General features: G+C 41.2%; 2 protein-coding genes across 2 annotated transcripts in view; one reads left to right on the top strand and one right to left on the bottom strand.

The window, feature by feature from the left end:
* Positions 1-12,206, bottom strand: part of PHKB (phosphorylase kinase regulatory subunit beta) — a 199,460-nt gene extending 187,254 nt beyond the window's left edge. The window contains exon 1 of the mRNA XM_026652662.2: positions 12,054-12,206. Coding sequence (XP_026508447.1) covers positions 12,054-12,120 — 67 coding nt within the window. The 5' untranslated portion in view covers positions 12,121-12,206. The remainder of the gene's footprint in view (positions 1-12,053) is intronic.
* A 112-nt stretch (positions 12,207-12,318) lies between these two features.
* Positions 12,319-17,297, top strand: part of ITFG1 (integrin alpha FG-GAP repeat containing 1) — a 214,740-nt gene continuing 209,761 nt past the window's right edge. The window contains exons 1-2 of the mRNA XM_029911788.1: positions 12,319-12,549; positions 16,981-17,050. Of these exons, the coding sequence (XP_029767648.1) occupies positions 12,378-12,549; positions 16,981-17,050 (242 nt within the window). The 5' untranslated portion in view covers positions 12,319-12,377. The remainder of the gene's footprint in view (positions 12,550-16,980; positions 17,051-17,297) is intronic.

A 17,297-nucleotide genomic window follows, 5' to 3' on the forward strand; every position in this document is an offset into this window, starting at 1 on the left:
CCCCCAGAACCCCCCCCCCCCCAACAAGTCCCTGTGCATCCAGATCCCCCCCGCACCCGGATCTCCCACTGAACTGCCCACACCCAGATTGCCCCACACAGAACCCTCTCAACCTACACCTGGATCCCCCCACACTAAGCCCCTCCACACTTGGATCCTGCCTGCCAACACCTGGTGCAACTCACACAGACGCACAGATGGGCAAGGCCCTGGGGTGTTACTAGGGTACGCCCGGTCCTTACGCTGTGCCAGGGGTGCAGACTCACCACTTAGTCTGTGTCCCGGGGGGCAGCTGCACAGTGATCTCCCACCTCTGTGCAGCCAGTAGCCTATGCTCCCCAATGCCATGCTGGAGCCTCCACATTTATTTGACAAATAAACTTTACAGAATTTTAAAACATTGTGCGCAGAATTTTTATTTTTTGGCACAGAATGCCCTCAGGAGTAAAGTCTTATGCAGATTTTGCTCGCTGTTAAAGATATCTGAATGTACTATATATGTTTTGCCTGAACAGCTAGAGCTCTCTGCTGAAGAAATCCTAAAGTAAAACTATGCTTAATCACTATCACAATCAATTCCATGGCAACAAACTGGTATAATAAAACATAGGATAATGACCTCACTGCAAAATCAAGCAGGAGGAAAAGCTAGGTTGTGACAGATATACATAAATATTTGTATTATACACAAGGGAATACAGATGATAATGGCAAATAAGTGCTTTTTGCTTTAAAAACACTCCCTCTCTTTCCCACACCAGTTTTGCGGAGTAGTGAAAATCAATTTTAAATACATAAGGCTATTTCTAATTAGACAACATAAAATATGCCTTAAAACTCAAAATGCACAAAACAAGGCCCTGACATATTTTCTAGTTCAATAAAAAGCAAGCTAGCCAGAAAGGATCACGGCATTTTAGAACCATCATGATTAGTTTTGTCATATTCTAGCAAGATCATTTACATTAGAGGCATTTAGTTATTGACAAGGAAAAATTATACACTTTACATTGTAAGTACTATTGCATTATATAATGTAATATTCAATGTTCAGCCTCTATGCAGCCGGTATCCTTTCTATAACGTAATAGTGCTCAACTGTCATTAAGATACGTAGGTGACAACTGAAGAAAAGTCCTGGAAGGGGATTGCATTTAAATTTTGTGTTCTGGATCTTCTTCAGCAAAAGAATGATGAACTGACAAAAACCAACATCTAGTTAAACTGCAGAAGAAAGATGGCACGCAAACTCACAGCCAGTTTTGAAACTCCTAAGAAATATCTAGTTAACATATTTTTCTTGGATATTTTAACTACTTAACATAGTGTTAGAATGAAGTATTGTAAAGCACTGCAATCTGGTAGTTCAACCTCTATTGTTTCATAAGATTTGTTTCTAGTCTTTGTACATGATATGGTCTCTGGCTCCCTAGATGAGATGTCTGGAACTACCATCATGGAAGAGAAAGTATGGTGTAGTGCACAATATTGCCTTAAGAAACCATGATGCAAAGAGATTTATAATATAGCCTAGAAATTGGAGCAATGCAACAGCATCCTATTAAAAAAAATAGAAAACAGTTGCTTGAAGTGTCACTGACAAAGAAGATGAAAGTATCAGACTGTAGTTTGGAATCTGGTTTCTGAACAAATGAACACACACGCTGGATATTAGCCAGCGTCAGTGCTGCACAGGACTAGCTGAACCATTCCCAGCTAGTGCAAGACTGCAGTCCAGATCTGAAAAGGATTATGAAGTTGTGATTTTTTGGTTCAGAAGTCACAACCAGAGCTTGTTAAAGTTGCAGCTTTGGTGCAGTCCGTTCAAGTACCATACAACAAAACAACCACCACTCCTCTCCGCACCTCCCAAATTGAGTGGTACCACATCCCCATGTGTCAGGTCACAACACCACTGGTGGGTTGGCTCTGCCCTACACACTCCGGGGCAGAGCCACTTGCCTCTCTCTACACAAATATACCCTTTCTACCTGTGCAGGAATGAATTCAGCTGCTTGGGGTGAGGCCACTTCCTTCTCATCTATAAATAAAAAGCATTGTGTAAATGCCAATTACTTTTAGAGACCCACTCCCTTCCTTCCCTCATGTTTCTCCTCTGAGAATATCAGCTCCTTGTAAACTAATTAACAGGCACATTTGAAGAGGCACTGACAACTTGTCTAAGATCATAATTTATGTCCCTGGCAGTATTTCTAGCAAATGTCTTCCCCCCTTCCCCAAACTAGACAGTTTGGGACTCAAGGAACACAGTCATTATAAACTCACCACTGGTGCCTCTGATGGGCTGATGGTCTTGGTTTACAAGAACACTCCTTATGGCCGGGGTGATGAACAATTCCTAAAATGTACTGAGAATACACGTTCTGAACAAATATCTCCCATTAGTGACAAATGGGCAGAGCCGGCGCGGTGGGAGGGGGCACATGGAGTCACGTGCCTCCCCAGAGTTGCTGCTTGGCTTGTACTGAGCATGCTCAGTAACATCTGCTGAAGCCGCTGCCCTCACTCTGTCCCCCCACTATCAGCAGGTACGGGTTGTCTCTTCACATGGGTGTGACTAGCACAGGTTTCTTTTTGCCTGTTTCTTGGTTACCTTATACACTGAAGTTCCCGCTCTCAAATGGGAGTCATGTCCTTGGGATCCTTTCCCTGTGACAACTTTTTCTTTAGCTCACACAGTCTGCCCCGATCAGCTTTGCTGGTCTGCAACCACCTACATACCCTCATTTTGCATCTGTCCTGCTCAAAGATCTTTCTACATGAAGTGAAACTTAAAGTAAGGCTTTACACTGGATTTTTTTAATTAGTTTTTGTATAAAAACATTTTTTGTTAAAACAATTAAAATATAGACATTTATATTTATAGTAAGAATTGCTTCAGACAGTCGAAGTTATAAAAAATAATATAAACAAATTGAGAAAATACTGAGACATGATTGGTATGGGTTATTGTTTGAACAGAGTACTGAGCTCTAGTCATACGGCCTCTGACAAATCCTTTAGCATCTCAACCACACTTTCCTTAACTGTAAAATGTTGATATTTATTTTCCTTACTGAGCTACTGTGAGAAATAAATGTTGAGTGCTATGTAGGTGCTTAGTATTATTATTACATCGCCTTCATTTCGCTCTTCTTAGTATTATACCCCAAAAAGATTTTTGAAATCTAGAACAGGACGACACTTCTTAGGAACTCAACCAATAAGTTTAGGAAATATATTGTTGATGAAGATTTAAAAACAACACAATACACTTTATTTATAAAACTCTGCAGATAAAAGGAAAAACAATGGCAAGAACTATGACAATTTTATGAGCAAGGGCTGATACAACAGGGGTTCTTAAACTGGGGGTTGGGACCCTTCTGGGGGTCGTGCGGTGATTACATGGGGGGGTCGCGAGCTGTCAACCTCCACCCCAAACCCCGCTTTGCCTCCAGCATTTATAATGGTGTTAAATATATAAAAACGTGTTTTTCATTTCTAAGGGAGGTTGCACTCAGAGGCTTGCTATGTGAAAGGGGTCACCAGTAAAAAAGTTTGAGAGCCACTGTGATACAAGAAAAATTTAAGCATTCAACAATTGTTAGTTCTGTACGTTACTAGAACAAAAATAACTGTTCATGTTTTACGTTAACAATGTCTGTATTTCCTAGGTCACTTTTTTTTATTATCTTTTTTTATATTTTAGAAACGGTAACCACATCTCTAACAAGTTATTGTCACTGTCTAACCTCAACCCTGAGCTTTTCCATTATGAGAATGTCTGGCAATGCTTTAAGATTCATAATAAATAATAAAAATTAAGAAGTTCTGTGTTCTAATTTACTTCTTATATTGTAGGAAGGATGGAGTAGTGGCTGGGGAATGGGACTGGGACTTCAACTCCTGGCTCAGCCACAGATTTCGTGTGTGATCTTGGGCAAATCACTTAATCTACACTGTGCCTCAGTTCTCTGTACATAAAATGGAGAATATCTAGTTACATCAAACTAATGCTGTGATGATAAAAAGCCATTAATGATCGTGGGACATTCAGCCACTATGGTGATGGGAGATATACAAGTACTTAGATCAAAGCATTTACTAACATGCCACTCAGTGGTTAATACATAAACTATATTCTTATACAGAGGGCCAAATTTCAACTTCAAATTTCTCAAAAGTAAAGTTAAACGTTTGCAGCTTCTGTTTTTCCCAAGGGAAAGTAAGGTTTGACAACAGCAGGTTTTTTTATTAAAACACTTACAGTATTTCATTACCAGCATCTGAAACAGGCAATTGACTGAGTGAACATTACAAGGTCAATTGGCAGGAAAAAATTACACTTCTCAGATGCATACCTAATCTGGTTACAAATGTTTTATGCTTACTTTAGCAAACCAAATTTTCAAATGTAAAATCTAGCACTCATGCACATTATGTAGATTTGTGACATGCCCTGTAAGACTGCAAGTCCAGAATTCAATTAATGAATTATACTAATTCATAAGTATGGTTCTTATCTGTGACAGATTATTTTCTTCATTTTATTTAACTACAATTTTTCTTTACTAATTTAATAATCTAAGAGGCGAGAGATCAAGGCTTTAGACTGAATAAAAAAAAAAATCTCCTTTTTATAGATTTAAATTAAAATATTCAGGGAAAAAATAAAATTTCAGAGAATACTAATTTCAAACCTTCCATTTATTAGATTCCTTCTTTAATCTCATGGCCATGTTCCTGCAACTAGATCCATGTGGATGCAAGAGTTTGTCCACATGGGTGAGTTGGTAGAAATGGAACCTGCATTACAAGGAGATCAGAAAGGCAAAGCCAAATTAAGCTCTGGAATAAAGCTGCCACTGAAAAATAAGACAATATCATGTCAAAAATAGTTGTAGGAGTGCAAGAAAAATGTAATAATTTGAGACCAAACATGTATTGTAATTTATAGTCACAATTAATACTATTTAGCACATATATATAGGCCTTTTTATGTTCAAAGCACTTTATAAACCTTTTTATCAGTATCCATTACCCATATACTTGTTAGGGACTATGTACATGTAACAATGTGTAAAAATAATAACCTCAGTAGACAAAACCAGATGGGGCATAGGAGAAAGGATGCAAACGTACAAACAAATCGACTGAGGCAATGTTTTCATATGTTTTGTTGAGTCCATTATTTTTGTAGGTTCTCTCATTTTTACTTTTCCCTCTTCTTCCAGCCTCTCCTAGACCTGCACACATCCTATATCCACCTGTCCTGACTTTATAATGTCAATAGCAGTCTGATGGATTCAACTTGGTGTTGAAATAGGGGGCACCCGGTAAGGCCTCATCTGTTTTCGGCTCCAAGTGTTTTTGTTGTTGATTTAAAAAAATCTGATTCCTTCCAATACTTTCTCTACAACCTTCACTCATTTAGTCACAGCTCCATTCCAACCCTCATTCTCTACCCCCATTCGTACAATTTAGTTCTGTACTATAGATCAGTGTTTCCCAAACTTGGGACGCCCCTTGTGTAGGGGAAGCCCCTGGCGGGCCAGACCGGTTTGTTTACCTGCCGCATCCACAGGTCCGGCCGATCACAGCTCCCACTGGCCGTGGTTCGATGCTCCAAGCCAATAGGAGCTGCGGGAAGCGGCGGCCAGTAAGTCCCTCGGCCTGCGTCACTTCCAGCGGCTTCCATTGGCCTGGAGCATCGAACCGCAGCTAGTGGGAGCCGCGATTGGCCGGACCTGCGGATGCGGCAGGTAAACAAACCGGCCTGGCCCGCCAGGGGCTTTCCCTACACAAGCGGCGTCCAAGTTTGGGAAACACTGCTATAGATAATTCCTACCCAAGTGCAGGAGGCTCAGTTGGCGGGGTCTAGGTGCAAGGGTGGGGATCCAGATACAGGGGTGTGTGGCTTGGCAGGGGGTTGTCTCAGTGCAGGGGGATGGGGCTAGGCAGGGGAGGTCCAGGTGCAGGGCTCAGAGGGGGATGGTCTGGGTGCAGGAGGTCAGGGGAGATCTAGATGGGGGGGGCCCTCAGTGGGGAGGGTTGGGGGGAGATTGGTGGGGGCAGGCAGTTTGAATGCAGGGGGGGGCTTGGTGGGGGAGGTCTGGGTGCAGGGTTGCTCTGGATGCAGGGGGTGAGGCTCAGTGGGGTGGGGGTTTGGGTGTGGGTGGTTGAGGCTTGGCGGCAGGATATGGGTATGGGGGAGTCTGGTACGATCTGACCTGGCCAGGGAATCGGCAGCCCCACAGTGATTTACTGCTCCTCTAGCTGTTCCAGGCGCTCGAAACAAAGTTTCTGTCTGCTAGGGAGGGACATGTGACCTCTAGTGGCTTCTCTTTGCTTCCCCGTCAGAAAGACATTTTTCTGCGGGGAAGCAAAGAAATCTGCAACGGACATGAATTCTGCATACACAGTGGCACAGAATTCACCCAGGATACCACTTATGACCAGCAGCTCCAATTCTTGGCTGCCTGACTCCTCCATCAACCACTAGGCACGACCACCCACATCCCAGTCAAGTGACACCTTTCCACATTAAGTGACACAATACAAATACCCTCTTCTATTTCTAAACCCCAATCAAGTCCCACCTCCCAAAAAATCAAAAGCTGACCTTAAGCAGAATTTTGTCCCCAAAAAGGGAAAAAAGCCAGAGACCCCACGAAGTCTGCTACAGACTTCATGACTGCTATTGAGTTTAGGTGGAAGACACTCAGATACTACAATGACGGGAAGCAGCATAAAGCCTTAAAATAGATAGATATAACATCCTAGAATGCCTTACTTGCCCTGATTGCTCTCAAGCTTCAGCTAAGTTTTAGGAAAAGCAGCCCACTTTTCGCAGTAATTTTAAATACACCTCTACCCCAATATAATGCGACCCGATATAACAAGAATTCGGATATAACGCGGTAAAACAGCGCTCCGTGGGGGCGGGGTTGCACACTCTGGTGGATGAAAGCAAGTTTGATATAACGCGGTTTCACCTATAACGCGGTAAGATTTTTTGGCTCCCGAGGACGGCGTTATATTGGGGTAGAGGTGTATATGTTTCATCAATAAAGGTAATACTGAGATAGTACTACAAAGAATTCTTGTTTGTAAAGCTATTTGAATTAGCTTTTCACTATTTCCAAAATAAATATTTCAGTAATGAGAAGCGGCAAATTACCATGCAAAACTGCAAACAAACTTCATCTGCTAACCTGGGAGAACATAAATTGCAATTACTGACTCAGGAGAACTCATAATTATCTTTTACCAGGAAAAAAACCTGAGTTATTTAAATTCTTTTCACAGTTTAGTTAGAGGAATCAATTAAAAAAAAAAATCTACAAATTTTGTTTTAAAGGGACCAAACTTTTAAATGGCCTTTTGTAATAAAGAATTTTATATGTGTGTATGCATATAATGTCTTTGTAATTCCATGGCAAGGAGGAAAACATTCAATATATTTTACCAGTCTATTCCTTAAAGTATGCCATTAAAAACTAAGCATCATCCAAGTAAAAATAAGAGAAACAGAAGTGCCCTTGGAAGCAATTAAGGTTTTTGGAGTTTGCAAGACTTACAATATACAATATTGTTCAAATATAAATGTCCATTGTACTATTTCAAGAAATTAAGCTAACTTCTGCCAATGACCCCTTGTTTCACTGGTGTAAAGCCTTTTAGAACCTTTATTACTCCCCTTTACAAGACAGAGAAACCAACTCCAAACATATTTCTTTTGATACATCTTATTAAGTTTCTTCATCTTCTGAAATAAAAAACAGTTTATGTAATCCACTGTACCTGGACTTTATCATTGGATTTCAGAATTTGTTGTAACTAATGACATGTAACACAGTAGAAGCACGGAACAATAAAGTATAAATTCAGGAGTTTATTCTCAAAACCCATTAACATAAACATAGGCATTTGCCAAACAAATCTTGAAATTGCTACAAACCAAACAGGAAACTATCTTGGATACTCAAATGTCCGTATTTTGTGCTGCCATTGCTCAACCTGAGACTTCAGAACAACATCAGCTTTTAACTAGTACAAATCTGTTTAGTTACCAGTAGGAAATGTTGACTAGCTACAAAAATTAAGAAAGTAGAAAGACTCTGGGCTTGTCTTCACTACCGGGGTAAGTCGACCTAAGTTACGCTACTTCAGCTATGTGAATAACGTAGCTGGAGTTGACGTAGCTAAGGTTGATTTACCCCGGTTTCTTCGAAGGGAGACGCTCTCCGCTCAACTTACCTTACTCTTCTCAGGGAGCTGGAGTACCGGAGTCGAATGGAGAGCACTCTGCTGTCGAGTTAGCGGGTCTTCATTAGACCCGCTAAATCGACATCCACATCGATCTCCCTGGTAATGAAGACAAGCCCAGATTCTCAGCAGAGGCAAGAACTCAAGCAGCTCCTTTAACACAGAAGGGAGTGAGAAAGAAAAGTACAACAGAAGCTTAAGTGGTTCTTCCGTTGGGATCCTTGCAGTGGACAGCTGAAAGCCTTTCAGATGCAATCCGACTGAGAGTCACCACTGAAAATTTGTGCTACTAGTACAATATCTAGTAGATTAAGCTAAACTGGAAAAAGGCACTCTTATTCTGGAATAAGAGTATCCACACATGGAGTTGCATATGAATAGATACTGTACTTTAAATTCACACTGTACCTTAATCCAAATTTATTTTCAAGCGTAGACAAGCCTTAAGACTGTAACCACCTACATGAGACATGCTTGGGGGGGAAAAAAGCTATTTGTGGTTTAACACTAAAAAAAAAAAAAAGAAGAAGAAGAAGCTAAACAATGCTCTAACAGAACCTTTGACTTAACTGTCATTACAAAGGAAAGTTCAAAACTAAGATTGTCACCGTAAAAGAATTGATAAATAATAAACAACAAAAGCACACACAAAAACCCCAACACAATTAAGGATTTTTTTTTCCTTCTGAAAACAAGAGATTTCAAATTTGGAAGGCTTTCCCTACAAGAAGCTCAAACCTTGGGCCTAAATTTTGCTTAAAAAATTATAAATAAAAGAACTGCAAGTACAAATTAAATACTAAATACATATGGCATTTTTATGTTAACGTTGCAAGAAAGCAGCAACAAGCAATCACACTTTTCAAAGCGGAAGACACAAAAATATAAAAAAGGAAAGACCACACACTTACCAAACCTTGAGAAAGTACGTGCAGAGCTGGCTCTGTCATCGTCCAAATTGGCCATTTCAAACTGATGCAGCTAATCACAAACGTCTCAGGCTAAACTACAGCAATTTTCAAAACTGTCCAGTGGGGGTTAGAAGCAATTAGCATTAAATTAGTGAAAGCAGTGTTAGCAGAGTTATTAACATGATGCACTGGACAATCAAGGGGATAATTAAGGTTATTTATTATTTATGTTTTCCCTTTTATACTCTAAAAATTGGTTTTCTTGTGCCTTAATTTTAATAAACAATATCTAACCAAGTAACAGGACCTAGATTTACATAATCTTCCCATACTGAATAGTATATAGAAGTAATATTACTTTATTTTGCAGTAAAATTCCTGGTTACTTTATAACAATGCTTTGAATATTTACCCTTTCTATGACCTGATCCTGCATCACTGAAGTCAATGGGAGTTTTGCCACTGATATCAATATGTGCAGAATAAAGCCCATACATATTCTTCTCCAGGATTAAATAAATCCTTGATCCATGGGCAGCACTGAACTACCGGCTTGGAGAGGCTAGCCCCTCGCCCCCGCCTTCTGCCCAAGGCCCCACCTGCCCGTCGCCCCCGCCCGAGCCCAGAGCACCCCCACGGCCACCAGCCCTCCCCACTGTCCTTCACCGCTGGGCAATGTGAGCACCGGCTCCAGTTGCCTGGAGCCCTGGGCCTTGGCCGGTCCCCCCCCACCCCCTCTAGCCCTAGCCCCAGCCCCAGCCCCAACTTGGGACCCAGCCACAGGGGAAGAGCCAGAGAGCACCGTTGGGAAACAGGAGAGGACCCGGGGGCTGACCGTGGGGAGGCTCAGCCTCCCCTGGCCTGTGATACCCGCCACCCATGCCTTGATCCAAAAGAAAAGCATTTCTTCTTCCATTAATAGTAAAGATGCAATATTTGTGCTAAAACAAAGCAAGTGATACACAGTTAAACAGCTATTGTAACCCAGTAATCTTTAGGCTATAAATAAACTACAGGTTGGTTTCCTTCTGCAGTACTATACCATGATTAAAATGCGGAGAATAGTAATTATTTGAATTGGTGTCTCTTATTTTGGTGGGTAAACACACAAAAACAAGCTAGTTTTCATAACTGATGTTGAAAACTATGCCCTGATCCTGCAGACGAATCTGTGCAGGCAACCCTCTTACACATGTATGAAATCCTGCTGGGGTCACTGAGGCTCTGTACAGGTCAGATTGCAGGACTGGCCTATTACTGTATTATTTGCAGTACATTCCTACTAATACAGTTGTAATCAATCATATTGATTGATTTAATTCATTGGTACTTATAAGTTTTTGTTGGCAAAAATTCACTATGATACTTTTAACGTGTAATTGGAGTATGTACAGGTAGGTGTCTGCAGGACTGGGGCCTAAATGATATTTTATTTTCTAGGGGATACTGTAAAATGTGAGTCTCATACTTGCGACTGTAAACTTGAGTCACACTTACTAAGTTTTGCACTGAACATTCCATTTAAAAACATAATTTGTGTAAACAATTTTTAATTTCCTTTTAAATAAGCAAAAGTAGTTACATTTATTTCATAGTCAAGTATATGGTTAAATATGCATTTTCCTTTTAGATAGGAACATTGTAAAATTATGCTAGGTTAAAAACTGTATTGCACATTTTGTAAGTTTAATTAAGTAGTACTGTGTGGTCAGCATTAAAAGTTGAATTCTTCTAATAACTATCTGAATGATACTAGAAATATAGAGCTACAAACAAGCTTTTACAAAACCTAACTTTATGGTTTTGCAGTGACAGCTTCCCTTTAAGGGAAGCAATTTTTAGAGTGTAACAAGTCACTACAAACTATTTTGTGTTTATGGCAGTGGTTCTTGTACCATTGTGGGCTGCATCCAATACTACCTGTATGGCCCTGAGGATGTCACATGGGCTGCAGCCCTGTGCTGACTGGGCTGCAAGTGGCCCACAGACCACACGTTGAGAACCACTAGTTTATGGCAATAAGTTGTTAAGTAAACCAAGGATTTTCATCTCAGGGGAATGGAATTTAAGTCTAATCTGTGGTTCTCAGCAAAATTAGACAAAAGATCATGATTTTGATGCAAGAATATATTAGTGGTTTCAGAATACATTATTGTTCAACAGCTTGTCAAACACAATGATGTGTGAAGCAAACCAGTTTCGTTTACATGTGCTGAGCTGAACTTTATTGAAATTTAACTGTCTCATTAAACTCATGAATTTAAAATGTCTCAGCAAAGTTATACATCAACAGAGTAGCAGATTTTTTAAATGACCTTAAAATTAATCCAAAATAATTTATTTCCAAACGAATGAGATAGGTTACAGTTTTTGTTTTTAATTGTGCAAGGTGTGAGGATGAAAAAAGAAACAAAAAGGTTAAGGCTTTAGAAAGGGATCTAAATTTGCGCTACAGGTAGGGGGTCCTACATCTCTGTCAGTTATTGTGAAAGCAAGGACAGATGTAGTTTAATGGGGAAGTGCACCACGGGGCTAGAGAATGCGAGTTACCATAGCCCTGAACAAGCCTCAAATTTTCTCTCAGACTTTATCAGCGTTAGGTAAGAAGATGAGAAGAAAACCGTGCAGCTGCAGCAGCAGCACTTGTGACTTCAACTCCACCGTGGCAGCTGCCCTTTGAGTGACCTGCGAAACTGCCGGGGGGCCAAGCAAGCCAGAAATAGTGACAGCCACAGCTGAGGTGGGGAGTGGGGGGAGAGCGGGGCTCGTTTGAGAGAGGTTAGACGAACAAGGCGAGCCCCATTCTCTCAGCGAGGGCGCAAGCAAACAGATCCCCGCAGCCCCCTCCCCGTCCAGGCAAAGGGGTCAGACCTGCGCGCTTAGACCGGGCTCGCAGCTCCAACATCCTCCAGCTCACGTCTGCCAGATGCGACGCCATGGCGCGGAAGAACCACCACTACTACTCCTCTCCCCGCGCGCCTGCTCCACCGGGGAGAGGCCGAGGCGATAGCACGGCTCCGTCCGCTGTTGTTACCCTGACCGGCCGTAAACACGCCCGCGACACTGTCGCAAATGCGTCCGTTCAGTCAGTCCGGAAGTGAAGGGGGGATTGTGACGGCCCCTCCCCCCCCCGCTGCCGTAAGTGATGCTGGCTGCGGCCGCGGCAGGCTGCCAGTGGGTTGGAGGTGCTGGAGGATGGGGCGCTGCTACCTGTTTGGTCTGTGCTTGCTCCTCGGGCTGCTGAGGGCTGGCCGGGGGCTGCAGAACGTCACCGCCCAGCTCTTCGGGGCCGAGGCCTTCGGGACCCTGGCGGCCTTCGGGGACTTTAACTCGGATAAGCAGACCGACCTGTTCGTGCTGAGGGGCGGTAAGTGCGGGAGGGGCTGGGGGACTGGTCGGACTGGAGCGCCCCCAGCCTCTAGGGGCGGTGGGGTGAGGCTGCCCCCTTAGCAGCGGAGATGGGGCACAGTCCACTGGTTACTCAAACGGCTTGAATGCCATGGATCGTCTCTTCTCTTCTCATACCGGACCTACCTCTGTGGTCTCTGACCCCCTTAGCTGAGGAATGGTGCATCCCGTATGGGCAGGCCCATCAATTACGTTTATATAACGTAACAAGGGAGTAAGTAGTGGGTGTAACTCTTACAATTAGGAATTACTATCAAGACTATTAATATTTGTCTATGATCACAAAATAAGGTGTGAGTGTTAACAAGTCCTTCGGCCAAGGGCTTCTCATCTCTGTGAAACAATATTGACATTTTTGTCAGAGGGAGACTTTGGGACAATATTGTATTATCAGTGGATTATAGTCTAAAATATGTCATTTAATAGTCGTAGCCTTACCCCTCAATCAGCATTGTACTGAAGATGCCTGTAACAAAAATTGAAGTAATGTTATGTCTTCTAGGGGAATTAGCTCAAGTGGTAGAGTGCTTGTTTAGCATGCGAGAGGCAGCAGGATCAATGCCCATGTTCTGTGGGCAAATATAGTGCCCATCTATAAAAAGGGCAATAAGGACAAAACAGGGAATTACAGATCAGTCAGTTTAACTTCAGTACCCAGAAAGATAATGGGGCAAATAATTAAGCACTTTGCCAATATCTAGAAGATAGAAGGGTGATAAGTAACCGTCAGTATGGATTTGTCAAGAACAAATCATGTCAAGCCAATCTAATAGCTTTCTTTGACAGGGTAGCAAGCCTTGTGTATAGGGGGGAAGCGGTAGATGTGGTATATCTTGACTTTAGTAAGGCTTTTGATACGGTTTCACATGACCTTCTCAGAAACAAACTTGGGTAATACAATCTAGATAGAGCTACAGTGGGTGCATAATTGGTTGCAAAACAGTTCACAGAGAGTAGTTACCAGTGGTTCACAGTCAAGCCTGAAGGGCATATTGAGTGGGGGTCCTGCAGGGATCAGTTCTGACTCTGGTTCTGTTCAATATCTTCATCAAGGATTTAGATAATGGTCTAGAGAGTATACTTATAAAGTTTGTGGCTGATACCATGCTGTGTGGTGTTTCAAGTGCTTTGAAGGGTAGGATTAAAATTCAAAATGATCTGGACAAACTGGAGAAATGGTCTGAAGTAACTAGGATGAAATTCAATAAGGACAAATGCAAAGTACTCAATTTAGAAAGGAACAATCAGTTGCACACATACAAAATGGGAAATGACTGCCTAAAAAGGAGTACTGCAGAAAGGGATCTGGGGGGTCATAGTGGATCACAAGCTAAATATAAGTCAACAGTGTAACGCTGTTGCAAAAAAAGCAAATATCGTTCTGGGATGTATTAGCAGGAGTGTTGTAAGCAAGACACAAAAAGTAATTCTTCCATTCTACTCCACACTGATTAGGCCTCAACTGGAGTATTGTGTCCAGTTCTGGGTGCCACGTTTCAGGGAAGATGTGGACAAATTGGAGAAAGTCCAGAGAAGAGCAACAAAAATGATGAAAGGTCTAGAAAACATGACCTGTGAGGGAAGATTGAAAAAAATTGTGTTTGTTTAGACTGGAGAAGAGAAGGCTGAGGGGGGACATAACATTTTTCAAGTACATAAAAGGTTGTTACAAGAAGTAGGGAGAAAAATTGTTCTCTTTAACCTCTAAGGGTAGGACAAGAACAATAGGCTTAAATTGCAGCAAGGGAGGTTTAGGTTGGACAGTAGGAAAAACTTCCTAACTGTCAGGGAGGTTAAGCACTGGAATAAATTGCCTAGGGAGATTGTGGAATCTCCATCATTGGAGATTTTTTAAGCAGAACTTTGGAGCGGAGCTGGAGCACAGAGCAGCTCCGGAGCAGTGGAGCTGCAGGTTTTTGCATGGAGCTGGAGCGGAGCCGGAGCACAGCTCCAAAGCCCTGTTTAAAAGCAGGTTAGACAAACACCTGTCAGTGATGGTCTATATCACTGGACTAGATGACCTCTCAAGGTCCGTTTCAGTCCTACGATTCTGTGACTTTCCTAAGGTGTAGGAGAAATCTCAAGCAGTGATCGTTTTTGTCTTGCTCCTCTGAGGCTTGAAACCGTTTACAGCATCTTTCTTGAAAGAACACACATGCTTAAGAATTTTAAAATATTATTAAATACTGTAAGATCATTTTAATTTATTTTTAAATAAACTTAATGATTGTGAAATGAACTAAATATCTAACTGTGAAGACAGAAAATATGCAACATGCATTGTGGCAGTGCAAGCTTACTTATTGGTCTTGCTAATACACCTCTACCCCCGATATAACGCTACCCGATATAACACGAATTCGGCTATAACACGGTAAAGCAATGCTCCGGGGGGGGGAGGGGGCTGCGCACTCCGGTAGATCAAAGCAAGTTCGATATAATGCAGTTTCACCTGTAATGCGGTAAGATTTTTTGGCTCCCGAGGACAGCATTATATCAAGGTAGAGGTGTATATTATCCTATTGTGGGAAGAAGCATCTCTGAGGATTGTAGGGTAAATCACTTTCCATTCAGATTTAGCCTTTTCAGACTACCCTGGGATTCTAGTCTAAGCAAACTCTTGGTGTCAAATTGTATAATAACTTATGATAGGAAAGTCCACCTGCTGGGGTTAAATCTCATTTAGGCCAAATAACAGCTGCCAAATTGTAACAATATCCAATCACTACTGCATATTTACATCAGAATCAAACCACTGAAGTTGAGATGAAAGACTTGTTTTCGTGCTAAAAAAGGAAATTGGGAAATCATGGATACATAGAAATGGCAAAATACACAGTTTTCTAATCAAATTTCAGTGCTTTTTGCAGATGCCAAACTGCCATGTTAAAAATGGAAGTTTTTGTCCTTCACAACTATAAGATATTTACACTGAAAATGACTGGAGTTGTGTTCTGCTCATTCAGCTTTTCAGAAAATTGTTCCCAAATATACAATAGCAGCAGCAAAGGGGTGAATTAATTTTGAAGTTTAGTTGGATTGTTTAAATGTTACCAGTCCTAAACATGGCTGTATGGAAGTACTCAGCTGGAATATGCAGTGAACAAATTTTATTTTAGAGTTAAAAGGAATACTGATAATTGTGTGATTATATTAGAAGATATTTGATGTTTGGCTCATTATTTTTCAGATATATGTATGTAAACATTAAGGTTTTACATAGGATGACTAACTTACGGTTGCTTTTGCACAGCAGAATTGCATATACATGTTCCTCTTTTCTGGTTTGGCATTATATGAAAACGTCCATCTAAAATAAATAAGTATTGCTATTTCCAATTGGATTATTTGAATTATTTGAACTTTAGATTTCATTGACACAAGGCTTGCAAAATACTAAAATAACACAGCTTTTTTTTGCTAATAGTTATCTGAAGACCAGTACAAAGAGGGGGTTGGTGGGCAGGCTGCTACACATTGGAGGTACCAGCTCTAATCATTCTCAGGGTACTTTTGGCAGCCAAGTGTTGCTTCTAGAATGCTGTCTTTGGACCCTATTGAGTGTCCATTTTCTAGATTAGTTTTAGACTAGAGTGACTGCGTGATACCTTGATTCCCATTCCCCAAGATATCTGAAAGGAGAAAGAACTTTCTCTTACACCAGAGCTAAACATAAAAGCTGGCGATACCTGTATCCTACTGGTGGTTTTTTGTGTTTGTTTTTTTAACTCCAGCTTTCAAGTTCTATCATCAGAATAGAGAAGAAGTCTAGCTGCTCCTACTGCATCAAGAATATCTAGATCCCAAAGTATACTGGTGCAACAGCACTGCAAAAACCCAAAATTAGCACTTCTATCTAGCCAATTTTCAGACCCAACATCTCTAATTCTACTGCAGAAATAGAGGAAAAATCTAGCTGCTTCCAGTATGTCAAATCCAGACCCTGGTGCAGCAGTAACACAAAAACCCAGAACAGTCACCTGGATCCTTCTGAATCTAGGCAGTTTTTGCCCCTGTAGTTCCACTGACTAATTGGAAAACCCAGGATAGCTGCTCTGATTCTGCTACAAAAACTTGGATCAAACATCTGGATGTGACTGGAGCAAGAATGTGGGGGTTTTTGGAGCTAAGTTCACTTCAATTTGAAATGCAGCTCACAGTGTCCTGGTGAAAAAAATATTCCCCTTCTACCTCTTTTGAAGCAGAAGGAAATGAGACTTCGTTAGTCACCTTTGAATATTTCTTTTTCGTTAGCTGGGAGGAGCAATTATATTTGGAGGTGCAAACAGTCTCAACCATACCTTGTTAAATATTATGTTCATTCTCATAAAACCAATGTCTACTAGGGTTTATTCATTAATTTAATGCTATTTATATGCTTCCTTTTCAGGCAATGAATTACTTATCTTTCTGGCAGACCAAAAGGAGCCATATTTTAAACCCAAAGTCAAGTTGTCAATGTAAGTATTGATACATAATATCTTAATGATGATGTAATGGAAACATTCATTTTGGTTAAGACTGACTGAATTGGAAGCAATATTCAGTGGGAGCATGATTAGGATTCTTTCTGGGGTTTTTTTTTTTTTTGTCTGTTTAATTACATGATTCAGTTTCTCCGTAGAATTCAAGCTTAAACTTGAAAGATGAGCTTACTGAATCATGTCATGAAAGGCCATTTGGTATTTTTTGTACTTGCCTTAGATT

The sequence above is a fragment of the Terrapene carolina genome, unplaced genomic scaffold (genome assembly GCF_002925995.2).
Source record: "Terrapene carolina triunguis isolate 2854851 unplaced genomic scaffold, T_m_triunguis-2.0 Scaffold130, whole genome shotgun sequence".
In the NCBI taxonomy this organism is placed as follows: domain Eukaryota; kingdom Metazoa; phylum Chordata; order Testudines; family Emydidae; genus Terrapene; species Terrapene triunguis.